General features: G+C 37.9%; 1 protein-coding gene across 1 annotated transcript; it reads left to right on the top strand.

Moving 5' to 3' along the window:
* The first annotated feature begins 707 nt into the window (after positions 1–707).
* On the top strand, positions 708–27608 carry dnase2 (deoxyribonuclease II, lysosomal). The gene is made up of 7 exons (XM_039768940.1): positions 708–866; positions 4370–4477; positions 4582–4750; positions 14322–14412; positions 14510–14671; positions 14785–14982; positions 25771–27608. Exons 2-7 carry the CDS (start codon positions 4383–4385, stop codon positions 26148–26150), a joined length of 1095 nt encoding a protein of 364 aa, XP_039624874.1. The 5' UTR covers positions 708–866; positions 4370–4382; the 3' UTR covers positions 26151–27608.

The following is a 27608-nucleotide window of genomic DNA, read 5'->3' as shown; positions in this document are numbered from 1 at the left end:
ATTTAATCACTATTATCCCAATCTAACTTAAACCATATTATTGTCGTAAAAGCATGATTGACTAATATATCATTATTGAAACTGCATCTTGAGCCTGTCGATTTAAAATGTGATTTTTAATTTGCTTTTGCCTTCTCAGCAAAGTGCTTAAAGTGTATTCCATCAGATTAAGGATACTATATATACAGTAGTATGCATCCATTTATTTTCGATTTTTTTCGGTAAGGTGTTACGGTTGCGAAGCGGATCCAATACTGGACGAGACAATCCACTTAGCAGCATATCATGTGTTGGACAGTATAAGGCGACGAAATTCACACACAAATCAGGCTGTGCCTGCAGGATATACCTACTGGTAAATGAGTCACGGTGCAAACGCTTCATGGCGGCAGCCGCTGTAAGATGTCATTAGTCTACTACAGCAGCTAAATAGACGGTCATCGCTTTTGTTCATCTGCTACAAATCAAAGTTTCTAGCACAGATAAAAAACAGGTAGAATGAAAGTGGATTGCACAATAGATTTACCATTCTAGCAAAAGAAAACATATTGAACGTATTTGAAAGAAAGAGGAGACTAAACAGAGCAATGGAACCAACGAAGTACATCTTAACAGAGGGCACAGCTTTTTCAACAGACTTGCGGGGCACGAGGAGTTAACCGCGGAGAAACAAACTCAATCACGTGAACGCGCGAATGATAGCGGAAGTAGGGCGAGCTGTGACAGCTCCCGGGCGAGGAGCGTGTGAGTGGCTACTCTTGTTGAGCGAAGCGAATGTGACGGAGCACCCAGTACACTGAGCGCCGCTCTCTAAAAGATTCTGGTGCCGCCAAGTGCCTTCCAGTTCACAAAGTACAGCTGTGAAGGTAGGTCAAGTTGAATTCAGTCTTTGAGAAATAAAACATATACTTTGAAGGATTGATAAGGGGTTTAAATGGATAGACAAGCCACTCTGGCATTAAGTGTTGGTAAATCCATCCATCCATTTTCCAACCCGCTGAATCCAAACACAGGGTCACGGGGGTCTGCAGGAATCAATCCCGGGCAGCGTGCCAACCCACTGCAGTGTTGGTAAATTGGTCGAAGTAAGTTTTAATAGGCACATTTGGCACGGTAGAGACATTATAACGCGTAGTCTTTGTGCAGTCTTTCACCTTAACATTATTCCCTTTTTGTCCTCTTTAAATACAGCAAGATCGCGATAGATTTAACCTAAATAGACAGACATTAGCAGACTTGAATGTGCAGTCGTTCAGGCAGAAGTCCATCTTTTCTTTTTTGAACTGGCTTCATACAAAATTGGGATAGCGGCGCATGGCACGAATCAGCATTCATTACAAGAAACAAAACTGACCGATATAACTTTTTCCAGTCGATCTACTATGATCGATTTTTGTGTTCCTGAAGAGAGCCTGGTTGTTTGGCGTCAACCCGCACAAACACATGAAGAACAAGAAAACTCGGCATTGGAGAGCAGTGATTTAAACCGGTCACACACAGCTCGTTACTGATACCGTGAACATCGCGGGTTTGAACTTGGGAGTCTGAAGAAGTGGTCAAGTGTTTAGGCAATTGGGATGTATGTCCAGTAGATTGAGAATTCAGGCTCCATCACTGATTTACTGCCTCTCCCTCCACGAGTTATATTCATTTAAACATTTGTAATATGTTCTGATCATGTCAGGCTGTTGTTATAGACATTGGCTAAATAAGTAATCAGTATAATTGACTTTAGTTTCCAATGGACTGACATCCAGTCCAGGATAGGTTCCTGCATTGCAACTTTAATTGTGGATGGATGGGTGGTTCAGAATAACATTCTAGCTTACACAGTAGAGAAGCTCATTCAGGTTTTTTGATCTTATTTTTTGGTATGTGATTATTTTCAAACATAACTGAAGTAAAAAGAAAGTAAAAACTGTTCTCTATGTGTACAAACAAGATCTTTTAAAAATGTTAAAATGTGGAGTATTTAGTGTTGGCGGTTTCTGAACTGGAATCCCAAAAATGAAAAAAAAGAAAAAACAATTTATTTGAGCTTGATATTGGCATCTGATTAAGAAATTGTATGGACAGTCACTGTGATCTCCAGACTAAGACTGAACACCAATTTAAAGCTGTGTTTTGATAGTAAATATGCTAAATTATACCTTTTAATGTGTGCATTGCTTGTTGAGGGTTCGGCTTGGCTTACTTCTATTTACTTACTAGACATGATTCTGACCCGGATGGTAATTTTGTCTCTCTGTATAACATTCTGGAGTATTTGGGTTAAACAGTAGTAATTCGTGCATGTTTCTGTCTTATTGGAATCCCGTACAATTTGTGCTGGACTGTTTTCAAAGATATATATATATATATATATATATATATATATATATATATATATATATATATATATATATATATATATATATAATAATTTAAGGGCAAAACATGTAATTCTTGACTGCGAATTACTGAGTTGCAGCAGTGCAGTCTTATACGTAGATGTCCTGCCCGGCTCATGGCCATCGGACAGCCATTTATTTCCACCTCTCAGGCTGATAGGGTTCTCCTATTGGCTGAATTGTCCTTTATTCGGAAACCTTTTGGGTGAAGGGTTCACTTGCTTAGTCTTTGTTGATAATCACTCAAAAAGGCAGCTTTTGTATCCTAGCTTGCGTGACTGGAATCACTGTGCAGGGCAGAACATCTGTTTTTAACTTTTACTTTGCATTGCGTGTTTTTACTGCTTAACTGTACATCAACTCTTCACTATTTGTAATCACTCTGTTCACATCAAAATCCGCTATTCTGATTCTGAATCCAAAAAAATTTTAAAAAGCAAGCGCACACCATCAAAAAGCTTCAAGTACTCACCAGTCCAGAAAACATGAAGAGTACGCCATAAGGCAGACGTATCTCAGGGCTGTGTTTTGCTCTCACTGTTTTAGAAGTGTTGTGCTTTTGATTTTTTGCTATTATTTTTGTTTCATTATTAAATTAAAAATGTTTACAAAGAAAGTGGATAAGAATAATCTAAATGCCTCCATCAAAATCCACTCCTCTCGCCACACAGTTCAGTTTTTCAGGTTAGTAACCATTCTTTTAAAAATGTTCTGTCTTTTTCTAAGCATTATATTCATTTAGTATGTATTTTAGTGCTGGTTTATTTGGGCGTGCATGATGGGTTCACCTAATATTCTTGAGCATAACAATGAACTGATAAACTCATTAATAATTTCGGACAAAATAAGTGCCATCTACATCCTCTGTTCAAGCAACAGTGATATAATTCTCATATAATCAAGGCGGCATTTAGACTCCAACCTCACTACCTCTAACAAAGACACCTCTACCATATACACGCATATACTCAAAAATAATGAATATCACATGTGGAAATAATAAATCAGATACAGGAATTAAAGTTGAAAAAGGTCCAAAACTGTACATCCATTCAACTTAGCCTTCTTTTTTTGATCCATTTTTGTGTTGCAAATATTGCAATTTTACATCTGCTGGAATTTAACTTTTGGGGCTGGTTTATACTGCAGGCTCAGAACGTGTGCGCGAGTCGCAGTACCAGCATAAATATGGGTGGATGTGTTTGTTCAAGTTTTGGTACGTGACGTCAGCATCGTTGTATCGTTGAATAATCAACTGAAATTATTGCGAAAAATGTTTTTTAAAATCAAGAAATCAGAAGTAATTTGAGATTATTTTCTAATATTGCAGTTTAATATCAACCAAATATACAGTTTATGTCTATTCCTTATTAATTCTACTGGTATATAAGAATGTTGCTTAATTTTCTGGATTACAGAAAATGTTGCCTCCTTGCAAAATTTTCTGCCTACTCCAATGGACTGAGTTGTGTCATCACATGATAGTGGACTTTTCCAATTTGGATTACCTGAAGAGAATCTAAGAATAAACATCTGGATTTTAAGAATAAATGTCAATTAGAAGAAAGGTTAACTGTTGGACAAAATTATGGAGAAGTGAAAGAATAAGAGGAATGTCAGCATTTTGGAGAGAATAGTGCAGTGATTCCTGTATGAGATAATAACTGACAGCTGAATATAAGAACTCATGTTTTATTAACAAGAAGATACAGTTTAGTCCAAGTTTGTTTGGTTATGGATTGCATGTTTGTTCAGACATTTAATACATAACACATGCTCTGCATTAATGCTATAGTTTTCCACAGGCAAAATTAATGTATCACTTTTCTTTGCTGCTAACAAACTAGTAGCCAGTTTTATTTCCAGGGCTCCTAAACCAATGATGGATAAGTTAAACAATGGTATTTGTAAAATATGAGTTATTTAAAAAGAATATTACAGTCATATTGGTTTTGATTTCCATCTGTCCTTCATTTCAGATATTTGGACGTAATGTGGCTACTGTGCCTTTTCTTACTCTCGGTACTTTCCAGTGTCACCAGTGGTGCAGTGTCCTGTTACAGTGACAATGGAGAGCCGGTTGACTGGTAAGTACAAAGTGCATTCTCTCTTGAAAACCTGTGAATGGGGCATTAGAGAGCAATTGAAGTCTTTATTCAATTTTCCTAATGATTTCCTTCTCTTCCAACAGGTTTTTTTTATATAAGCTTCCCAACTCAGGGAAGGAGTTCCCCTCAGAAGGCCTACGCTACATGTATCTGGATTCCACAAACCGTTCCTGGAGTGCAGGAATGAAACTCATAAATGAGAGCGGTGGGGCAGTGCAGAAGACTCTGGAGCAGCTGTACAAACTTGGGAAGGTGAGGAGAAATAACATCCCAACTCTATGCTCACTGGCTCATTGTGCAGATCAGTGTATAGTCTTCTCTGTGTGTCATGATATGAGAGTTGGAGCTGTTTACTAGATCATACTAAAAAGGATGCCTCCTTCAGGGCTGGTTCCTGATTTGTACTTGGCGCTGCTAGGATAGGCACTGGCTATCATTACCCTAAGCTCATTTAAGAATAAATGACTGAAACTAAAAGGATAATTTTTTGTCAAAGTTGCTGCTCCAACCCATTAAACATTTGAATATATTAAATGATGTTTTTCTTATACAGCACACAGAATATCCTATATTTGTGCCAAAACAGTTGTAACATTTCATTTTTTCCCACTGAATTTACTGTTGTGTACAACTGCAAGCTGCACTAGCTAGAGATGTGCCACAGTATGAGGGAAACCTGACTTTAACACATAATCCTCAGAGTTTTTAAGGTTTCATAATGTGTGCAAAGACTAGAGTGATATGCAACAAAGAAGATTCTGTGGTGTTCAAAATCAGAATGAAACAGTTACTTAACATATTCAGATCCATGTAGTGCAACTGAGGATTGTACAAGGTCAGAGTTGATCCCAGCTATATGCAGCACAAAGCTGGAAGTAACCCAGGATTCACCATCATTTCATCGGAGGGCCTTCTCTTGTACACATCCATACAGGGCCAATTTAGACTTGCCAGTTAACGCAACATGCATGTCTTTGAGATATGGGAGGACTAGAGTAATTAGAGAAAAGAATTACACAAACACAGGAAGATCATGTCAGCTCCTCCACACTGACAGTGTCCAGGCCCATGGTTCTAATTCTAGACTCTGGATCCAAAAGGTAGAAGTACAAAGCACTGCACCAGGCTTCAGCCCAAAATAAAATAACAAATCATAACAAAAAAGGGTTGTGGGGCCAGAGTTTATGCTAAAAACCTTATGCACAAGGTATGAATGAGACATGGACAGGGTTCAATCACTCACACACGTGTTATCTCATTGGCATTCACACAGCATCAGTTTAAAGATCTCAGTTAACCTAATGCATATGGTTTTGGGGCTGTGGGAGGTAAATAAGAATACCTGGAAGAACACCCATGTAGATATGGGCAGTTTGTGCAGACTCCGAATGAAGAAAGACGTAATGTTGTTTTGAGTCCAGGGCAATGAATTCATGAAGCAGTGACACCAAGAACTGTGTGACATTGACATCCAAAATGAAATAGTAACATTCTCAAACCCACTTAATCTAATTCACAGTTGTGTCTAGGGGTGGGGGTCATGTCAGAGCCACAGTCCATTCAAGTCTGACTGCTACAGATACTGTATATGCACAGGATACATTTAGAGTTACCGGTTAACCTAACAAACACATGTTTGGGGAAGTGAGAGAGAAAAAACACAAAAAACTATACAGTTTGCTGGGTCTACATTTAAGTTATCTGGTTGTAGGTCATGAATGGCTGCGTGACAGCTGGTTGAACTTAAAATAGACATGACAGCTGGAACAGACCCAAACACTTCTAAGACTGAGAAATTGTCTCTTTGTCATAAGATCTGAAATCCTGGTGTTTAATTTTACAGATCAGTGGTCAGTGAGGTACTTTCCAGTTACTGTCTTGTATTTGACAATTTTAGCAGCCTGTGTCCTGGGGAGAAAGTGTATTTCTTCCCCTTGTGGCCCAGAATCTTTACAAGTAGATGGATGTTTATCCGTTTAATATTTTCAGTAGTTTATTAAAATATAGAGTATTAGAAAAGTGTGTGCTAAAATTGGCCCTTTTTGTAGTTGTTCTTAGAAGGTGTGACACAGTAATGCAAAAGCACATTGAGTTAAAATAAAGAATATTTATTCAAATAACTGCACTTCTGCACAATCACCTCTCCAAAGATCAGTCAAAATGATACAATAATAAATGATGCAATAATAAACAATACTTCTTTCTCACATCCTCCCGTCTCTGACTCATCCATGTAAGGCAGAAGACTCCCTTCCCTCCAGGGCTGTTACATGTATTCCGGGAAGCACTTCTGTATCATAATAAAGTAGGGCAATCTTCCCTCATCAGCACCCTCTTTTAGAGCGTAGAGACCCCGACAGGGCTGCATTTCCAGACTCCATATTCCATGCATCCCTACAGTTGACCTGCCTGGGTTCTCATATGAGGAACAGTGCAAACTGGCATATGGGAGATTGAACTGCTCCTGACTTACGGCTATCGTTGGTCCTTCCATTATTGAATACAGGCCAGACACAAAGTTATGTTCTTGTTTTGCTGGCCATTTTGACTGTCATTCCTCTCTGGCTTCCTGTCCAGGTAAGAAATTATCCCCTTTCCTGGCCGGAATGCCTGTCCTCCTCCTACAGAGGCTTAGGCTTTAGACTATTTAACAGCAAAAGAGAAAAAAATATAGTTTTTAGTGATTTGATCAGAATACGACTGTGCAATTGAGACAGTTTCACGGAGTATTTATTTGCTGACACTAATATTTCTGATATTCATATATTCACAGCGTGGATGTGGCCCTTTTTAATTCATGTTGGGCAGACTAATCTAAAATCTACTCTAAAACTATAGCTACTGATTACTGAATATACAGTCCATGGTGTTTTCAGATTTATATGCTGATTGCAAACTCAAAATGTTATTTATTCTGAATACTTTTAGGAAGTTATACTGTATATAGCCTAGTATAAAAAAGTGGTATATATTAAACATTTAAATTAAATTGTGGCTTGAAAATTCACTTTAATATCACATGAAACAGAAGCTCTGTTTTTGCTATTCATCAAAAACAAGAGAAACCAACTTTTTTAGGAAGCTTTTATTAATAAAAGTTATCTGAAGAAAAATGTCACATTCTTGAGTTGTTCTAACAAACAAAATTATTAGTTAAAAAACAAAGTCAGGTTATACATTTTTTACATGGTACAGTTATGCATAACTAACCTTACAACTAAATAATTTACTAAAATATTTGTATTTTATTATTATTTCCTGATGTATACTTTAGATCAAATCAACTTACATGTCACTGTTCAAAAATCTAAGTTTTTTTTTTCTCATAGAGAGATAGTACTATACGCTCCCTCTTAGCCTTTAAGGCTAATAAACACAATTACCGAATGAAAATAATTAATTTTATCAAAACAGAAACAGAAAAGCAACAAAGAAAAAGGTAAAACTCTTCATTTTTGTTCAGATTTTATTTAATTCACATATTTTAAAAACTCTACTGAAATTAATCAGGTAAGGCAAAATAGTCATGAAATAAATGTGTTTATTTGCACAATGTGCCTGGTGTCAGTGCATGTCAACATCCATTAAAAATTGGTTCCGACTTGTATTGTTTAATTTCTGTGTGAACACGTATGTTTCCTGAGTGAACGACAACGGCCAAATGATAGTGTATGCCTTGATCTTTTGGCAAACAGGTGACCTGAGGCTGCCCTTTAGTTGGTTACTTTCAGATATTTCCGGGGGGCATGGCTCTCTGCACCCTGGACATGAATAAGTATTATTTTAGGTTTTTTTTAATGAAATGAGATTTGACAATTGTTGACAAACTATTTTATGTTCAGGTCAATGGTTCACAGTTCACTTCTACCATTAAGTTAACTACAGATGAGTGAGCGTGACTTTAGGGAGATGGCAACTTCAAGGGAACTTTAGATATCAAAAGAAAATTCAGTTATTTCTTTAATGAAACACCCCTTCATAAATTGTTTACTTGAAGTAAAAAAAGAAGATAAATGAGCTTGGACCAGACCGAACTGACTTAAGAATTCAGTAGCAGGCAAGTGATCAAGGTCGAACGTACACACAGACTTTTTCCAGCTCTTGCTATGACAAACAGAGTTGGCTAACTGGATGTGGTGTAAGTAATGTCATTTTTGCTTTCCCTGTTTCTGTTTCAAAGACAACAATGGGGATAAAAGACCTACAGTGGTGTGAAAAACTATTTGCCCCCTTCCTGATTTCTTATTCTTTTGCATGTTTGTCACACAAAATGTTTCTGATCATCAAACACATTTAACCATTAGTCAAATATAACACAAGTAAACACAAAATGCAGTTTTTAAATGATGGTTTTATTATTTAGGAGAAAAAAATCCAAACCTACATGGCCCTGTGTGAAAAAGTAATTGCCCCCGGAACCTAATAACTGGTTGGGCCACCCTTAGCAGCAATAACTGCAATCAAGCATTTGCGATAACTTGCAATGAGTCTTTTACATCACTCTGGAGGAATTTTGGCCCACTCATCTTTGCAGAATTGTTGTAATTCAGCTTTATTTGAGGGTTTTCTAGCATGAAGCGCCTTTTTAAGGTCATGCCATAGCATCTCAATTGGATTCAGGTCAGGACTTTGACTAGGCCACTCCAAAGTCTTCATTTTGTTTTTCTTCAGCCATTCAGAGGTGGATTTGCTGGTGTGTTTTGGGTCATTGTCCTGTTGCAGTACCCAAGATCGCTTCAGCTTGAGTTGACGAACAGATGGCCGGACATTCTCCTTCAGGATTTTTGGTAGACAGTAGAATTCATGGTTCCATCTATCACAGCAAGCCTTCCAGGTCCTGAAGCAGCAAAACAACCCCAGACCATCACACTACCACCACCATATTTTACTGTTGGTATGATGTTCTTTTTCTGAAATGCTGTGTTCCTTTTACGCCAGATGTAACGGGACATTTGCCTTCCAAAAGTTCAACTTTTGTCTCATCAGTCCACAAGGTATTTTCCCAAAAGTCTTGGCAATCATTGAGATGTTTCTTAGCAAAATTGAGACGAGCCCTAATGTTCTTTTGCTTAACAGTGGTTTGCGTCTTGGAAATCTGCCATGCAGGCCGTTTTTGCCCAGTCTCTTTCTTATGGTGGAGTCGTGAACACTGACCTTAATTGAGGCAAGTGAGGCCTGCAGTTCTTTAGACGTTGTCCTGGGGTCTTTAGTGACCTCTCGGATGAGTCGTCTCTGCGCTCTTGGGGTAATTTTGGTCGGCCGCCACTCCTGAGAAGTTTCACCACTGTTCCATGTTTTTGCCATTTGTGGATAATGGCTCTCACTGTGGTTCGCTGGAGTCCCAAAGCTTTAGAAATGGCTTTATAACCTTTACCAGAGTGATAGATCTCAATTACTTCTGTTCTCTCTTGTTCCTGAATTTCTTTGGATCTTGGCATGATGTCTAGCTTTTGAGGTGCTTTTGGTCTACTTCTTTGTGTCAGGCAGCTCCTATTTAAGTGATTTCTTGATTGAAACAGTAATCAGGCCTGGGGGGGCTACGGAAATTGAACTCAGGTGTGATACACCACAGTTAGGTGATTTTTTTAACAAGGGGGCAATTACTTTTTCACACAGGGCCATGTATTTTTGGATTTTTTTTCTCCCTAAATAATAAAAATCATCATTTAAAAACTGCATTTTGTGTTTACTTGTGTTATATTTGACTAACGGTTAAATGTGTTTGACGATCAGAAACATTTTGTGTGACAAACATGCAAAAGAATAAGAAATCAGGAATGGGGCAAATAATTTTTCACACCACTGTAAAACATCATACTGAAAAATGCAAGCAGCATGAAATTAGCTCTAGTCATCAAGAGCAGTGTTTTACAACCAGTATGCCGCAGCAGAGTTGGTGCACTGTGAGAGCTACCCAGGTGTGCCATGGAAGTAATAGTGTAATGCACTTGGGTCTGAACCTGAGATGGACAAGCTCCACAGATGGTTGAGACCTGTTTGAGAATGACACGTCTACCTGGAAAAGCTGGCATAAGAGCAGCTCTGTGATCGCTATGTTGCAGACACAGCACTAAGAGCTTTAGACATGTCTCCAGGCTGCTAGAGTCATTCTGCCCTTGGTGTGTGGTCATCAATAAGCCTCATGGTGCTGGTGGATGGTGGGCATACAAATTGCTTCTAAGGCAAAGAGGTGTGAGCAGAGGGACGAAGCAGCTGGTATGCCAACAAAGTGCTCACCAAATGCGGTGTCTGCAGACGCTGATCTTGGAGCTCCTTTCTAACTGGCTTCTCTGGTAGTCCCGCTCTTCGGGCAGTTGAGCAAGTGTATAAGATAATGTGTTTGTGGTTAGTAAGACAGTGGTGTTCCTTGGGATGATTTTGGTTACAAAAGCTGTGCCACCAAAGAAAAAAGTTTGAGAAACACTGATCTAGACAATAGCATGAGGCTAATTTTTTTTGACAGGCTTAGTGAAATGATTCAGTTTAGTCAGAAAGTAACAGATATTTTCATGCCTGAGGGAAAAGAGGGTACAATCTGCATTCAAGGAAATATACAGTAGGTATCCTGATCGTAAAGGCAGAATAAGATTTAGGTTGGACTTGTCCTGCGAGTGTAGCACAAGACAGGTTGGGGGGGAAAGTTATGTTTTAAGATGTGGGGATCTGTGAATCTTACATCTGTGCCTAGGTGAGGTAAGCATTGCAGACTAGCATAGGACTGGGTAGATTGACAGCAAGTGGATGATACAATTAAGGTGGGAATGAGTCTGTGGGTGTGGTAAATGATAAACTGGGATGCAAAACTTGAGAAACATCAGAGACTAGTGATTGTATGATGTGGATTTATGGAATACACTGGAAATGACAAAAGACTGGGCACTATCAACAGAGACAGAATAAGATTTGGGTTGTACTTATGCTATGAATGTGTTATAGGACAGATGCAAATGCACGTTATCAGAAGATTACAGAGGTGGGGGTGTTGACATTACAGTTTGAATTTTGGCAGGATTGGGAACTGGGCAAGTTGACAGAGGATTAGGCCATTTAGAGACAGGTATAGTATGAAATGTGGGTTGCAGGTGCACCTGTTCCTTTCCAGATCTGTAAGGAAAGTTATGGGAAGAATAAGGGGACTGTGGAAGTCACGGACTGAGGTTTTGGAGCACAATAGAAATGGGAAAGCTGACATCAGATTGGGCAGCATGGTGGAAAGGGTATAATACATTTTAGCCTGGATTTGTCCTATGTTTCTGGTACTAGACAGGTCAAGTTGTGCATTGACACTATAATGAGGACCACAAGTGAATGTGACCAGATAGATGTGAAAGGAAAGTATATAATAGATAAGTGCTGCTTTAGTTTGTTCCCCTTAAAACTGCCACCCCTGCTCAAATTTCTTTCACCAGCCACCACTAGGACACAGCAATGGTGGAAATGTATACATTAGTAAAAAATTAGGATATTTAGTTGCCCTCCCATCTTCCTGTAATTGAGTCTAGGAGCAGGTCCCAGAGCAGGATACTTTTTTTTGTGGTTGAACCATCATCAGAGACATTAACAGACTTTTTGAGAGGATTTTAGTGTAGACACTTGTGGTGTTCCATTGAAAATGCCTCCCATGGCAGGTATAAAAGACACTGAGGGGAGACCTGGGACATGCTGGAGGATTTGGGAAGTTTAACCTGTGGGGGATCAAGCAGAAGATAGAGATAATGGCTAAAAAGGGTCTAGTTGGCATCACTCAGTTTGTTACAGCCACAACCTTTACTATGATAAATATTACCAATAGATAAGACAGATTTAATTTTCATTAAACATATTGTTGCCATTTGTCAAGTAATGCTTGAATTTCTTTACTTTTCAATTGGCATCCACACATTTTTCTTTGCTGGTGAGCAGCCCATGGATTGTTCCTACCTTGCACCCAGTGATTGCTGGAATAGGCTCCAGCTGCCTTGGCTAAGAACATGAATGGATTATACCATTTTTTATTAAAATTGCATTGTACACATTCATATCCAGGATTATCTGATGCAAAAGATGTAATGAGATGAAAAGTGTTAGATGAAGATTGCTCATTCTCTTCTGATATTTTGCTTTTTTCACTTTTAAAATGCAGCTCTCTCTTGTTTAGACTTTATTTAAACAAGTCTATAAATGCTGGCACATGTTTTTGTGATATATAATGAAAGTAAATATTTAAAGTTTTGTCATGGTTTCTAACCATCATTGATGCCAATTATTTAAGTCTTCAACAGACATTAAAACTGATCATTCCTATTAGCTGAGAAGCATGTGGTCTACAAAGATGAATTTCTAGACTTTATTGGTATTTTCAAATAGCAGTGAATGTTTTGTGTTGGTGATATGTGAAGTGGTATAGGAACATAAGAGACTATGATGCCACATTAATGCAGGAAAATGTGTAAGGGATCCAGTAGAAGGACTTATTTCGAGCTCCCACTCAGGGATGCTAATTTAATGTAGGAATTTGGGAGATTTCTGTTTCTGCCCTTGCAGGAACACCAGATAAATGTACGAATAGTCTATAGATGTGAGAAAAAGAATTGATTGATGTTAACCAGTCAGTTAATTAATGATTATTGTTGCCTTTGGCAATGGCAGTAATTAATTGAATAATTCAGTAAGATTCCCACTTTATTTTTCTTGCCTTTCTCTGTATGAGGGGTCTCCAGCTGTTAGATTTATAGGTATGTGAAGCACATTCGTTTTAAAAAACAGAATATTATTTATTGATAAATGCAAAAATTATAGAAATATTATAACTGCATATTTATCGACATAAAAGACAGGACACAAGACAGAAGAGATAGTCAAACATAACACAGAAGATGCAGGCTGTTAACTGGCTATTTAGGGATTCTAATTTATTTTGGCACAGATAAACAGCTTTACGATATTAAGTCCTTACAGATGATGCCCAATGCTGTGTGGAACTGTGTGATGTTGCTCTAGGTTCAAGTGGAGGATTCTGATGGTGCTGAAGTGCTCCTATGAGCCATTTTTTTCAACTCCTACAGCAGGAGACTAGAGCATTGTGTGCCTACAGATCACTTAACTTGCATAGATTCAGAGTAGTACTTGATGTGCTGCAAATTCAAGTGTTTCTTTCTGGAAGTTTTTGCATTTGTTTTTTCGAATGTTTTCATTCTGCAGTTGATCGAATTCGCGGATATGGAACATGGAGATACAGAGAGCTGACTATAAAGTAACATAGTAGACTTAACTCCACTTAGTCCATTAATGTACACAGGAAGCTGGAGTCTACCCCATTAGCAATAGATGGAAGGCAAAAAACAAACCTTGACATGACACCAGTGCTTCACAAAACCCTGCTTTACACACACAAACACAAGGCCCATTCAGAGCTGGCAATAACCTAGCAGTAACATCTGTGGATTGTGAAGAAGACTGCATTACCTAGGAGAGTAAGAAAAGAAATGAAAAACAAAAAAACAAAGGCAGATCTGGGTAGAATGTATAGACACCACACAGATAGTGACTGGGCTCAGAGTTAGAGCCCAGCATGCTGCATCTGTGAGACAACAGCTCTAAACATGTGCTACCCTTAGAAAAATGTGTATATTGAAAATGAACAAATGAAAGTAATGTTTTCTTTTTAGCAAAAAAAAAAATAGCTAGAGGAGGCAAGCTTGACACAGTTTTGACACATTGAGGGAAAAATGAAGTGCTATGGAGTCCTATTTAGTGTTAATAAATGTGCACCCGTTTTAGGCTTGCTTTGTGAATTTTGTGCTTGAATTGTTATCTTTCATCCTCTAACTCTTCTGTTCTGCAGTCTGGTGATGTGGCATATGTTCTATACAATGACCAGAGTCCAAAAAGTATAGTGAACAAAGCAGTTGGAAATGAATATGGACACACAAAGGGTATGTTTTGCACATTTTATGCTAAGCTCATATGGTGGGTGTCTGTTTTGTTCCTAGTCAACACAGGCACTCTCTTTCTCTTCCAACTTTTCCTCAGGTGTTGTACTACTGGACCGATCTCAGGGATTTTGGCTTGTCCATAGCACTCCTCATTTTCCCCCAGTGATTTCAGAAGGCTACTCCTATCCACACAGTGGGATTCACAATGGTCAGAGTTTCCTTTGTGTCACCTATCCTTACAAAGAGTTTGATTCCATAGGTAAGAAATTGAAAGGTGCAGTATTATGAGGTTTGAAAAAGAATGCAAGTCTGTAAATTAATATACTAGGTGTTTGTTCATTATGCAATCACTTGCAAAAAATTTTTTTTCAGGTGAGCAGCTGATCTTGAATCACCCTGAATGTTATGAATCTTCCGTCCCAGAAACCTTTGAAACTGACCTCCCAACCCTCTTCAAATTAGTTTCTGGAGGTACTATTGATACCCCACCATGGAACCGACAGACTGATCTGACTTCTCTTGGTGGAACTACTTTTAGCAGCTTTGCCAAAGGTGGTCAGTTTGAAGATGGTAAGGCTCAATGTTTTATTTTTTATGGGATGTCAACACTAAAATCATAGCATGTTCACTATGTGGAATTCACACATTCTTTCTCTTTCTGTGGGTATTTCACGTTTCATCCAAGACACATGTTGACCAAAGGATTGGATTTGGCCATTGCTGAAATTGATTCAAAAACTTCATTGTTTTTGTGGCATTTTAAGATTGTTCTTAATATGAAGAAAGTTTTTCCTTTAATTTAGCAGTAAAATATTGCAAGCCAGTATGCGCATAAAAACATGTCCATGGAGCAAAATCTGCTGGAGTGGTTTTGTTGAAAATCAAAAAAGTTCTAGCATTTTGCAATGGTAATAACTCATACAAGTTTTAATCAGACTAATTTATTGTCGTATTTTGAGACACAATCTGAAAGTGGTTAACTTGTGTTTAGCAATGCCTGAAACTGTGTTCAAAAGTAGAATGTGTGGTGTCACATTACTTTTCCAATATATTGTATGCATACTTTATAAATAAGGAATATAAAAAATAAAAAAGCACTCGGCCAAAAATACTGTTCTCCAATAGCTGAATGAACAATTAAAGATCGTGATTGATAAAAAGCCAGCCTCAGGCTAAATACTACAATTTTAACTGATACAATTAAGCAAATGTTAGAGGTCAGGACACCATTTCCCAGTATACAACTCTTCTGAGTGATTGTTTTGTTGCTGTGTCATGTTATGATCGTATACCACATTTCAGATATAAATAATCATATTTTAAAATACTATAGAAGAGACATTGTTAATGATATTTTCCTAAAATATAATTAATTATTCACCATAAAACAATTATATAGTATTTTTTTCCTGCAATCACAATATACACATGAATGAACATGAATAACATTTCAGTTGACATAAAATGCAGACAGAAATATTAACTTATCTAACAGACACTAGCCTGACTGTAGACACGTGCAGTTTTCTGTGGAGACAGACTTTAAATGAAATTAACATGCTATGTTGTGCTCTGGCACCACAGTACTTAGTGCTGCTGACCCAAGTATGAGGCTTCTGGGATTTTGTGTGTGTACACAATTTCATGCTGTTTACATGGGTTCTTACCCTCATCCCAATTATATGCATAAATGGCAGATCCCAAATGGTGTCATCTTCAGAGTTGTTTGCAGTTCATTTTCTACTCTAGCCCCTCTTGACCCTGAAACTAGTTTACAAATGTTATTTTTGACATTTCATGTTGCCAAAGACATAGCAACATCAACTGATACTTAATGGAACTGCAAACTGTCCAAGCTTAATTAACATTAGAAGCAAATTAATGCTTATTGATTTATTATCGTGTGAAATCATAGGCATAATTTCTTGTTACCTTTTGATGGAGTTAATGGTTTAATGATGGCAAAAGAATGAAGCTAAGAAAAAGAAAAAACAAAAATTGTACAAAGAGCAAAATGGTTATACTGTAACCATGAGAATTGTGAGGTAAACCTCACAACATTAAGTTAGTTTAAGAAGATGTAAGTGTAGACCTCCATTCTTTTGTAGCTGGTTGTTAAAGGTAGTTGTCGCAGTCAAGAATATTCTTTAGGGCAGTGTCCCTCTTAGTTGAACGTCTTTACTGGGAGGTGATCAATGTAAACTTGGGGAAAAGGATTGAGAGTGCAGTGTATAGCCATCATAGCTAGTTAAGCTAAAAGAGAATTCTCCGTACTTAGTCAGAAGTCTGATTGGTCACTATAAGGGCTTACCTCCATATTAGCCTCACTACAATGGTTTTGATAAAATATCATACACAACATCCTCAATCTCAAAGTCATCAGTAGTCATTTCATAAATTATGAAAATGTGCACTCCATTTGGATGATTAATTCGGCGACTGTGCAATGCCACTAAGTATATTCACAGTCCCACTCTGTAGCAGTACAGTCTTTATGTTATAGCTATTGTGTATTTATTGCAGATCACATGCTTCAATTGAATAAGTTCATGGTTCTACAGATTTTGTGTTTGTTTTTATTGTAATGCTTTTGGGAGATAATGATATATCTTTCAGTGATTCTAAATTCAGAATCCTTGCAAATGTGGTCTAAAGCTGTCTGTTTAAGTGGTGTGTGTATGTGTGTTTAAACCTTAATATTAAACATTTAACAAATTAAAAAGCAGCAAAAAAAATCAACCCTGTGTTCCTCCTTAAGCGTGGCACTAAGGTTGACAGCTCTCTGTACTGACATTAAATTAAAACAAATCAACCCATTTACTGTAAATTACATCCATAATGCATTCGGCATCATTTGCTGCATTCACAAAAATATAAAGCAAAAAGAATTTGATGCCCTATATGTGTGAATCAGCATAAGTGTAGAGTATAAGCAGCTTGATGACTACCAGTTTGGTGCCAGAGAATGCTATACTCTGCTACTGTTGCCAAGTAGTGCTTTTTATATGAAAATAGGATAAAATAATTTTAGAAAATCGTCATTAAAATTTTATTAACTTAAGCACTAGATTGTATACCATTAGGTTAGATGTTCAATCCTGACTGATTTTAGGGCCCCAGTTGTACCAATATGGACACAACCATAGTTTGACTTTATGTAAATCTGAAGCACAAAAACTACATCCTATAAATGTAAAGTGAATTTTAATTCTTTGTGCCACAACTATCTTATGATGTTTCTGAAATTCTGATGAAAATATAAACACTGAATCATTCACTTCATCATTTCCATTTTTTATAACCTGCATTTTCTGGCAAAAAACAAAATTGAACATAAGTCAATCTCAGGCAGTATTTTATTCCTTGATTTGTCTCCTCCTTCCAAACAGCTGGATTTACATATTGTTGGCGTTGTGTCTCAGCTTGTGTTACTGATAGGGACTTTGAGACTTTGAGAGCCAGTACTTGGGATGGTATTTGCTGGTGAGCAAGTGATGTCTGGGGTACAACAATTAGCATTAGCCTTTAGGAGTCACAACCTGTTCAGCCACTCTGAGAACTCACCATCCACAGAATGATGAGATTTGGTTCAATACCTGATAGGTATGACAGTGACAGAGTTTTGGTGATGGAAAACTTGATTTTGGAGTTGTCACCTCAATGTCAGAAGGATATAAAGCTCATGCAGGGTGTTGAAAAGTACTGTATAGATATATTTGGTTCTAAATGTCCGCACAGCATTTGCATTGGAAAGGTTTCATGATGGGAGGATGTGAAAGACCCTAGGAGAGATACTTGGCAACCCCCATCTTGGTAATGGAATTTTTATCAGTGGATAATGGGGTCACCACACTGTGACTTAAAAGTAGAGTAAAAAAAGATCTGACTACTTTTACATGTATGAGTATAACAAATGTCTGGTGCTCAACATAGTAGTATACAAAGGTGGGACAGTGCTCATATCAGTTGTGATGTTGATGCTCAAAGGAAACTGAGAATCCTGTGGATGGTCAATTATTATTGAATGTGTATGTTAGACATGGACTGTCCGTAAGAAATTCCATGCTTAAACACAAGGTTACTCATAATTACACAATGTCCCAACATCACTTTTGGTCAAAGGTAATGTATAGACTTTTTCAATTTATTATCTGATGTAGGGCAATATATTTCTGAGGTTCAGGTGAAGAGAGTGACTGTGCTTTCAACTGACATCTTGACTGAGCATCACTTGGACAAACACAGACTGCCCAGAAGGGTAGTGAGGTATCCTGGAAGTTGAATTATCTCTCGTTCTTTCAGCATCCTTTGAGAGGTTTAGGGATGTGAAGTCGGAATAAGTACACTTCAAGACGTCAGTATTAAATATGTTTACCATATGCTGTGGTCAAATACTGATGCTTATCATAATGACAACCCAAAACTCAAATGGTAGACACTAGCAGTGAAAGAAGCCATTATATTACAGGAATACTCTATCAAAAATATTTTTCTGACTGATAATTACTCTGCATTATTTGTGTTGATGGCCAAGAAAAAAATGTAACCTTATGTTTTCATGTAGAAGGGAGATAACAAAGTTCTGGATACAGTGGGCTTGAATGAGGACTCAAATTGAACCATAGCAAATTATATCAAAACATGAAAAAAACTGTGAAAATAATCTCAAATTACTAATGTTTAGTGTTAGTCAGGTAAATCAGCACATTTCTCTGAAGTTTTATTTGCAGAGAATTTGCTGTGTTCATGTTCACCCTGGCTTGTTGAATTATTTGCTGATAATTCTGCAAGATTGGGAGAATTTTTTTAATACGAGTGTCCCATACTGCTTTGTAAGCCCAGTGCGATGCCCTCTGGAGCTGTTGATCATTTGCTTTACAGATTCTGTAGGATGAGGCTTTATCAAATAATAGACAGTAAAACTGTCTGAGAAATTTGTTGTTACCAGAACCAAGATGCTAAAACCATAACCTAAATTGATAAATAGAATGCTATGAGTCATTAACCGGAAAGTCTGTTCACGTTTTTTTGCCATATATGCAGGTCGATCTTTGAGTTACATGTCAACATATGAGAAGGAAGTGTGTTCCCTATGCATGCATAATAATTAGCCACGTGACGTGTGAGAGGTAAATCAAACCTTGAAGGACATTGATGCCCCCCACCAAACACAGGAGACTATATGAAATAATAATAATATTAACGAAAGGTTTATTACTATTTACAAGACATTTCTATCCTTTTGAAAGAAGAAAAACTGCAAAGCATCAGCACAGACAGTTTGGAGAACCCAGTTAGACTGACCCAGAGACTTCAATCATGACACACCATTTTGAATTTTCTGCCTTTAAAGACCTACACATTTTTTTCTGACTTTTTACTAAGATTTTGGCATTTCTGCTTCCGTTTTGACAAAGTCTGTGATTGCACGTCCCTGACTTCATTCTTTCTTCCTTGATCTCACAGAGGCACAGTGGTGCAGTGGTCGGTACTGGTGCTGTACAGCTCAGGTCACCTTTTAGGCCACAATAATCAGTCCACAATAGTTGGCAGATGCTTCCCTAGCTCTCATGGACACCTTAAAGACAACTGCACCTTTAAAATCCAGTCAAATCTAGTTCAGTTAGTCCTTACCCATTGACCAGTTTGCCAAGTTTGGCAAATACTGCAAATATTTCCATGATTTCGGGGAATTCACAGCGAAGCAAACTGGGCAATGTTCACTCATCACTATTCCTGTTGCATAATCCACAAACCAGGTATCCAGTCTTATGCTCATAATGTCCCAAACACAAATGTTTTTTTTTTTCCTTTGAATGGTTTAAACAATTTCCAGAGAATATACTCATGCATGATAGTGAAGCACATACAAACAGTAATGATTTTTTGAACTGGAGATTCATATCATTCATTCATTTTTCAGGAGTCCTGCCCAGTAACAACTCATTCATTGGCTACTTTGATGCAAGATAATGATTGGAAAGAGATAATACAGTTACAGTATTAAAAGTTAAAGAAAAGCAAGTGCAAATATTATCAGGAGGAAAGTAAGCCATTTGGGCATATCCAAAATGATTTAACAAGCAACTCTATTCACCAGTGCAGTTTCACAAACCGCCATTGAATAATCTTGAAGAACTGAAGTTATGTATGAGTAAGCCCAATTCCTGGCCAGTAAATAAGACAGTAGAAGTCTTCAATTCAAAGTCTCAACCTCGTTTGAGCACACTTCACTGAGGATTTTCCAGAAGTGATTTATTTTTAATAATACTCCATTTTAGCAAAAATACAGATACTTTGAATGTTGTGAACATATGACTAAGTGCCTAACATTTGGATATAAAACCATTTTGAAAAAAAATATATTTATATACACAGTGGTGTGAAAAACTATTTGCCCCCTTCCTGATTTCTTATTCTTTTGCATGTTTGTCACACAAAATGTTTCTGATCATCAAACACATTTAACCATTAGTCAAATATAACACAAGTAAACACAAAATGCAGTTTTTAAATGATGGTTTTTATTATTTAGGGAGAAAAAAAAATCCAAACCTACATGGCAGCCCTGTGTGAAAAAGTAATTGCCCCATGAACCTAATAACTGGTTGGGCCACCCTTAGCAGCAATAACTGCAATCAAGGGTTTGCGATAACTTGCAATGAGTCTTTACAGCTCTGGAGGAATTTTGGCCCACTCATCTTTGCAGAATTGTTGTAATTCAGCTTTATTTGAGGGTTTTCTAGCATGAACCGCCTTTTTAAGGTCATGCCATAGCATCTCAATTGGATTCAGGTCAGGACTTTGACTAGGCCACTCCAAAGTCTTCATTTTGTTTTTCTTCAGCCATTCAGAGGTGGATTTGCTGGTGTGTTTTGGGTCATTGTCCTGTTGCAGCACCCAAGATCGCTTCAGCTTGAGTTGACGAACAGATGGCCGGACATTCTCCTTCAGGATTTTTTGGTAGACAGTAGAATTCATGGTTCCATCTATCACAGCAAGCCTTCCAGGTCCTGAAGCAGCAAAACAACCCCAGACCATCACACTACCACCACCATATTTTACTGTTGGTATGATGTTCTTTTTCTGAAATGCTGTGTTCCTTTTACACCAGATGTAACGGACATTTGCCTTCCAAAAGTTCAACTTTTGTCTCATCAGTCCACAAGGTATTTTCCCAAAAATCTTGGCAATCATTGAGATGTTTCTTAGCAATATTGAGACGAGCCCTAATGTTCTTTTGCTTAACAGTGGTTTGCGCCTTGGAAATCTGCCATGCAGGCCGTTTTGCCCAGTCTCTTTCTTATGGTGGAGTCGTGAACACTGACCTTAATTGAGGCAAGTGAGGCCTGCAGTTCTTTAGACGTTGTCCTGGGGTCTTTGTGACCTCTTGGATGAGTCGCTCTGCGCTCTTGGGGTAATTTTGGTCGGCCGGCCACTCCTGGGAAGGTTCACCACTGTTCCATGTTTTTGCCATTTGTGGATAATGGCTCTCACTGTGGTTCGCTGGAGTCCCAAAGCTTTAGAAATGGCTTTATAACCTTTACCAGACTGATAGATCTCAATTACTTCTGTTCTCATTTGTTCCTGAATTTCTTTGGATCTTGGCATGATGTCTAGCTTTTGAGGTGCTTTTGGTCTACTTCTCTGTGTCAGGCAGCTCCTATTTAAGTGATTTCTTGATTGAAACAAGTGTGGCAGTAATCAGGCCTGGGGTGGCTACGAAATTGAACTCAGGTGTGATACACCACAGTTAGGTTATTTTTAACAAGGGGCAATTCCTTTTCACACAAGGCCATGTAGGTTTGGATTTTTTCTCCCTAAATAATAAAACCATCATTTAAAAACTGCATTTTGTGTTTACTTGTGTTATATTTGACTAATGGTTAAATGTGTTTGATGATCAGAAACATTTTGTGTGACAAACATGCAAAAGAATAAGAAATCAGGAAGGGGACAAATAGTTTTTCACACCACTGTATATATATATATATATATATATATATATATATATATACACACACAGTGCATCACTTTTTCCACATTTTGTTATGTTACAGCCTTATTTCAAAATGGTTTAAATTCATTTTTTTCCTCAGAATTCTACACACAACACCCCATAATGACAACATGGAAAAAGTTTACTTAAGGTTTTTGCAAATTTATTAAAAATAAAAAAAATGAGGAATCACATGTACATAAGTATTCACAGCCTTTGCTCAATACTTTGTCGATGCACCTTTGGCAGCAATTACAGTCTCAAGTCTTTTTGAATATGATGCCACAAGCTTGGCACACCTATCCTTGGCCAGTTTCGCCCATCCCTCTTTTCATCACCTCTCAAGCTCCATCAGGTTGGATGGGAAGCGTCAGTGCACAGCCATTTTAAGATCTCTCCAGAGATGTTCAATCAGATTCAAGTCTGGGCTCTGGCGGGGCACTCAAGGACATTCACGGAGTTGTCCTGAAGCCACTCCTTTGATATCTTGGCTGTGTGCTTAGGGTCGTTGTCCTGGTGAAAGATGAACTGTCGCCCCAGTCTGAGGTCAAGAGCGCTGTGGAGCAGGTTTTCATCCAGGATGTCTCTGTACATTGCTGCAGTCATCTTTCCCTTTATCCTGACTAGTCTCCCAGTTCCTGCCGCTGAAAAACATCCCCACAGCATGAGGCTGCCGCCACCTTGCTTCACTGTAGGGATGGTATTGGCCTGTTGATGAGCGGTGCCTGGTTTCCTCCAAACGTGACGGCTGGCATTCACACCACATAGTTCAATCTTTGTCTCATCAGACCAGAGAATTTTGTTTCTCATGGTCTGAGAGTCCTTCAGGTGCCTTTTGGCAAACTCCAGGCGGGCTGCCATGTTCCTTTTACTAAGAAGTGACTTCCGTCTGGCCACTCTACCATACAGGCCTGATTGGTGGATTGCTGCAGAGATGGTTGTCTTTCTGGAAGGTTCTCCTCTCTCCACAGAGGACCTCTGGAGCTCTGACAGAGTGACCATCGGGTTCCTGATCACCTCCCTGACTAAGGCCCTTCTCCCCCGATCGCTCAGTTTAGATGGCCGGCCAACTCTAGGAAGACTCCTGGTGGTTTCAAACTTCTTCCACTTATGGATGATGGAGGCCACTGTGCTCACTGGGACCTTCAAAGCAGCAGAAATTTTTCTGTAACCTTCCCCAGATTTGTGCCTCGAGACAATCCTGTCTCGGAGGTCTACAGACAATTCCTTTGACTTCATGCTTGGTTTGTGCTCTGACATGAACTGTCAACTGTGGGACCTTAAATAGACAGGTGTGTGCCTTTCCAAATCATGTCCAATCAACTGAATTTACCACAGGTGGACTCCAATTAAGCTGCAGAAACATCTCAAGGATGATCAGGGGAAACAGGATGCACCTGAGCTCAATTTGGAGCTTCATGGCAAAGGCTGTGAATACTTATGTACATGTGCTTTCTAAATTTTTTTATTTTTAATAAATTTGCAAAAACCTCAAGTAAACTTTTTCACGTTGTCATTATGGGGTGTTGTGTGTAGAATTCTAAGGAAAAAAATGAATTTAATCCATTTTGGAATAAGGCTGTAACATAACGCATTGTGGAAAAAGTGATGCGCTGTGAATACTTTCCGGATGCATTGTATATATACAATACAATACAATGTAAATTTATATATATATATATATATATATATATATATATAATGTATACAGTATATACATACACAATTTATTTTTGTATAGCCCAAAATCACAAAAGGAGTGCCACAAAAACAGGTCCTCTGTTTTGACAGCTTCCTAGCCTTGACTCGGTAAGAATACAAGAAAAAACTCCCATAAAAACCCTTGCAGGGAAAAAAAATGGAAGAACCTTTGAGAAAGGCAATTCAGATAGAGACCCCTTTCCAAGTAGGTTGGGCATGCAGTGGGTGTCAAAAAAAGTAGTCAATACAATACATAGAACAGAGCACAGTAATCCTCAATACAGTACAATACTACATTAGTAATATTACAAGTACAGAGAAAATTGCAAGAATATTTGATATCACATAACATTCAGATTTGTTCAGAGTCAAGGAGACCTCGGCCATCAAGCTGCTTCCCCCTACTGGCCAATCCACAGCTGAGTTAGTGCTGGGCAGCTAATCTGAAGAATGGATCCTTCTTCCCGATGATTCCACATTTGAGTACAGAAGAGAGTATTGAGAAGAGAAACAGAATGTGTGAGGTTTAGTAACAAATTATACTGTAACTATCATATTACTTATGTTTTAGTGCTAATGACTAACACCAGAGATGCAGTATGCACAGTTATTCAGCAGCTCTAGTCTGGGTATGCTAAACTGAAGTAGTGAGTCTTCAGCTGCGATTTCAAACCTGAGACAGAAGAGGCATCTCTTATAGTAGCAGACCCATTCCACAGTTTAGGGGCCCTGTAACTAAAAGTTTGACCTCCCACTGTTATTTTATTAATCCTTGGAATCATAAGCAGACCAGCATCTTGAAATCTTAATGTGCGTTCTGTTATATAAGAAATGATAAGTTCAGATAAGTAAGCTGGACCTTGGCTATTTAAGGCTTTATATGTTAAAAGTATGATTTTGAAATCTGCCCTAAACTTAACTGGGAGGCAGTGTAAGGATTTAAGAACTGGAGTTATGTGTTCGTATTCTCTTGTTCTTGTAATAATGCTTGCAGCAGCATTTTGGATTAACTGGAAGCTATATTAAGAACAGTTTGAACATCGAGTGAATGCCGGATTACAGTAGTCAATCCTTCTAGAAATAAATGCATTAATTAAATTCTTAGTATCCCACTTATCTAGAAACATGATTTAGACAATTTTGTAATGTGCGATTTAAATCACAAAGATAACTCCTAGTTTGTGGGCTGATTCAGTAAGATTAATGGTGAATCCAACTGAGTTACATGATGACAAAATGCTGTTGCGACCAGAACCATTCCCTCCAATAATTAACATCTCTGTTTTGTCTGTGTTTAAAGACAAGTTCTCATACATCCAGTCCTTTAATTCACTAACACAACTAATTAAAGACAAAATCAATATATATATATATATATATATATATATATATATATATATATATATATATATATATTTAATGGCCACTTTGTGTGATGTGGTTTGCTGATGTACAATTTGGGGTCTTATTTTAGCCCTTTGTATCAGGAATTTTGTTATCTCTATTCTCGGATCACATTTTTTCATGGCCATCACTTGAAACAATGAGAAGTGAGTAACAGATAAAATACTTGTATGTTTTTTTTAAATAAAATTACAGTTTATTGAAGACGTTTGAATGTGACTTTTTTTTTTTTTTTTTTACTCTCTTCCTTACAGACCTCTATGCAGCATGGGTTGCCCCAACTCTTGGCTCGAACCTGCTTGTTCAGTTTTGGCCTAATTCTGTTGGAGTGTTGCCTTCTAATTGTTCCCTGCCACAGCACGTAAACAATATTAAAGAAATCAGTTTTGAAAGTCATCATGGGAATGCACAGGCTACGAGCCATTCTGGGTTTAGTACTCATGTGGATCATTCCAAGTGGTGTGTGAGTGACCAGGGTGCCTACACATGGATTTGTGTCGGTGATATCAATCGAAACCGTGGGGAAGAGCACAGGGGAGGTGGGACAGTCTGCTTGAATGACCAGGAAGTATGGAAGTCATATAGACAGTTAGTAGTCAAATATGAGGACTGTGCAGATGGCTGTAAATTATAAGGGAAACTGGCTTATCGAAATGGAAATAATCCAAAGTGATGATCAAGTATGTGAGACAAGGGGAAACGTAAGTATGAATACAAACACTTTCAAGGCAAAGTGGGTTAGGTACAAGGAGACATTAAAGAAGAATTTTCAACTTAGTTTTTAAATGATGAGGTGCTAGTCTGTTGAACATTAACTACAGTACAACCTTTTAAGTTTGCGTTGTTTGTAAAATATAGCTAGGGCTTTATCCTCACTGCTCTGACTGTGTGTATTGAGAAGCAATATTTTCAGAAAAGCAAGGACTTTTGAAAACTTTTTTTCTCCTTCACCGGACTTTCTCTGATGTGTACATTCATAAGACTCTTTAAATGCACTTTATAAATGGTAGAAATATTGTCATTGTAGTGTGTGTTAAGTGAGTTGTTTTTTTCTCTCATGGGGGAATAGAGGCTGTTTTTCAGGTGTTGCAATTTTATTTTTTTCAGGTAAGATTGTCAAAAATTGAATAAAAATTGATTTACACCGAAGTTTACTTCATTTCAAACAGTAACTGTTGCCCTTGTAAATTACTTTAAGCAAATTCTAAGGAACAATTGTTTAGCTTTGTTTTCCAAACTTGATGTCAGCCTCCTCATAAAGTAAAACAAGAAGGTAGCAGGTAATTGTAGCTAATTGGAGAGTTAAGCACCTCTGCAGCCTGAAAAAAAAGAAACTAGAGAATAAAGAAGTCAAGTCCTTCCATTAGCCAGTTCAGTTGTGCGGGCCGGAGACCATCACAGCAGCACTGAGTTCAAAGTAGGAACTAAAACTGGAAGGGGTGCTAAACCATTGCAATTTTGTAAAAACAGTTAAACCAAAAATGTGTATCATATCTTTGAATGAAGTTGATCAGAGTTAAAAAAAAAAAAAACATTGAGCCTAGTCATTCAGGTGGAAATCAAATGTTCTCCCCATGCCTGGTTAGTAACAGGCAAGCAGTGCTTCTACATATGTCCTGTAGCCTTTTTCAGTAAATAGTTGGTAAAACACTACTTGCTAAAAGCATGATGTCATGGCACAAACACAAACTACAGTACATCCATACATTTTATGAACCCAAATTTTTCCACAGCAGAATCAGAGGGGAGAGTGGGGCAAATTCTGGTAGCACAGGACATAAGGTAGTAACAAAACCAGAAGAAGGCATCCCTCAACTGTCAGAATAACTCGCTCTCAATGGGCCAATTCAGTGTCACACAATATGCTTTTCTCTGGAATGAGGGAGAAAACCAGCCACATTTTCATATATTAATACTTTGAAAATTTTGCCACATTTATGAGTTATTAGATATTTGGTTTGGTTTTAAGGTATGTTTTGTGTTCAGTTTTATTCTTTTTTTTAATATATGAAACTCTTTGTACACTTAATTAAATTTGATAACAAACATTCTTGTTAACATTAAAAATCTTTGGGGACAGTGACAAACTGAA

The sequence above is a fragment of the Polypterus senegalus genome, chromosome 11, assembly GCF_016835505.1.
Source record: "Polypterus senegalus isolate Bchr_013 chromosome 11, ASM1683550v1, whole genome shotgun sequence".
NCBI lineage: Eukaryota > Metazoa > Chordata > Cladistia > Polypteriformes > Polypteridae > Polypterus > Polypterus senegalus.
The sequence above is the reverse complement of the archived record's forward strand: the minus strand, read 5'-3'. Positions and strand labels throughout refer to the sequence as shown.

Coding starts and splice junctions, on each gene's coding strand:
- dnase2 (XM_039768940.1), top strand. CDS start 4,383: ATGTGGCTACTGTGCCTTTTCTTACTCTCGGTACTTTCCAGTGTCACC. Junction 4,751..14,321: donor AGCTGTACAAACTTGGGAAG/GTGAGGAGAAAT, acceptor TCTGTTCTGCAG/TCTGGTGATGTGGCATATGT. Junction 14,983..25,770: donor AGGTGGTCAGTTTGAAGATG/GTAAGGCTCAAT, acceptor TCTTCCTTACAG/ACCTCTATGCAGCATGGGTT.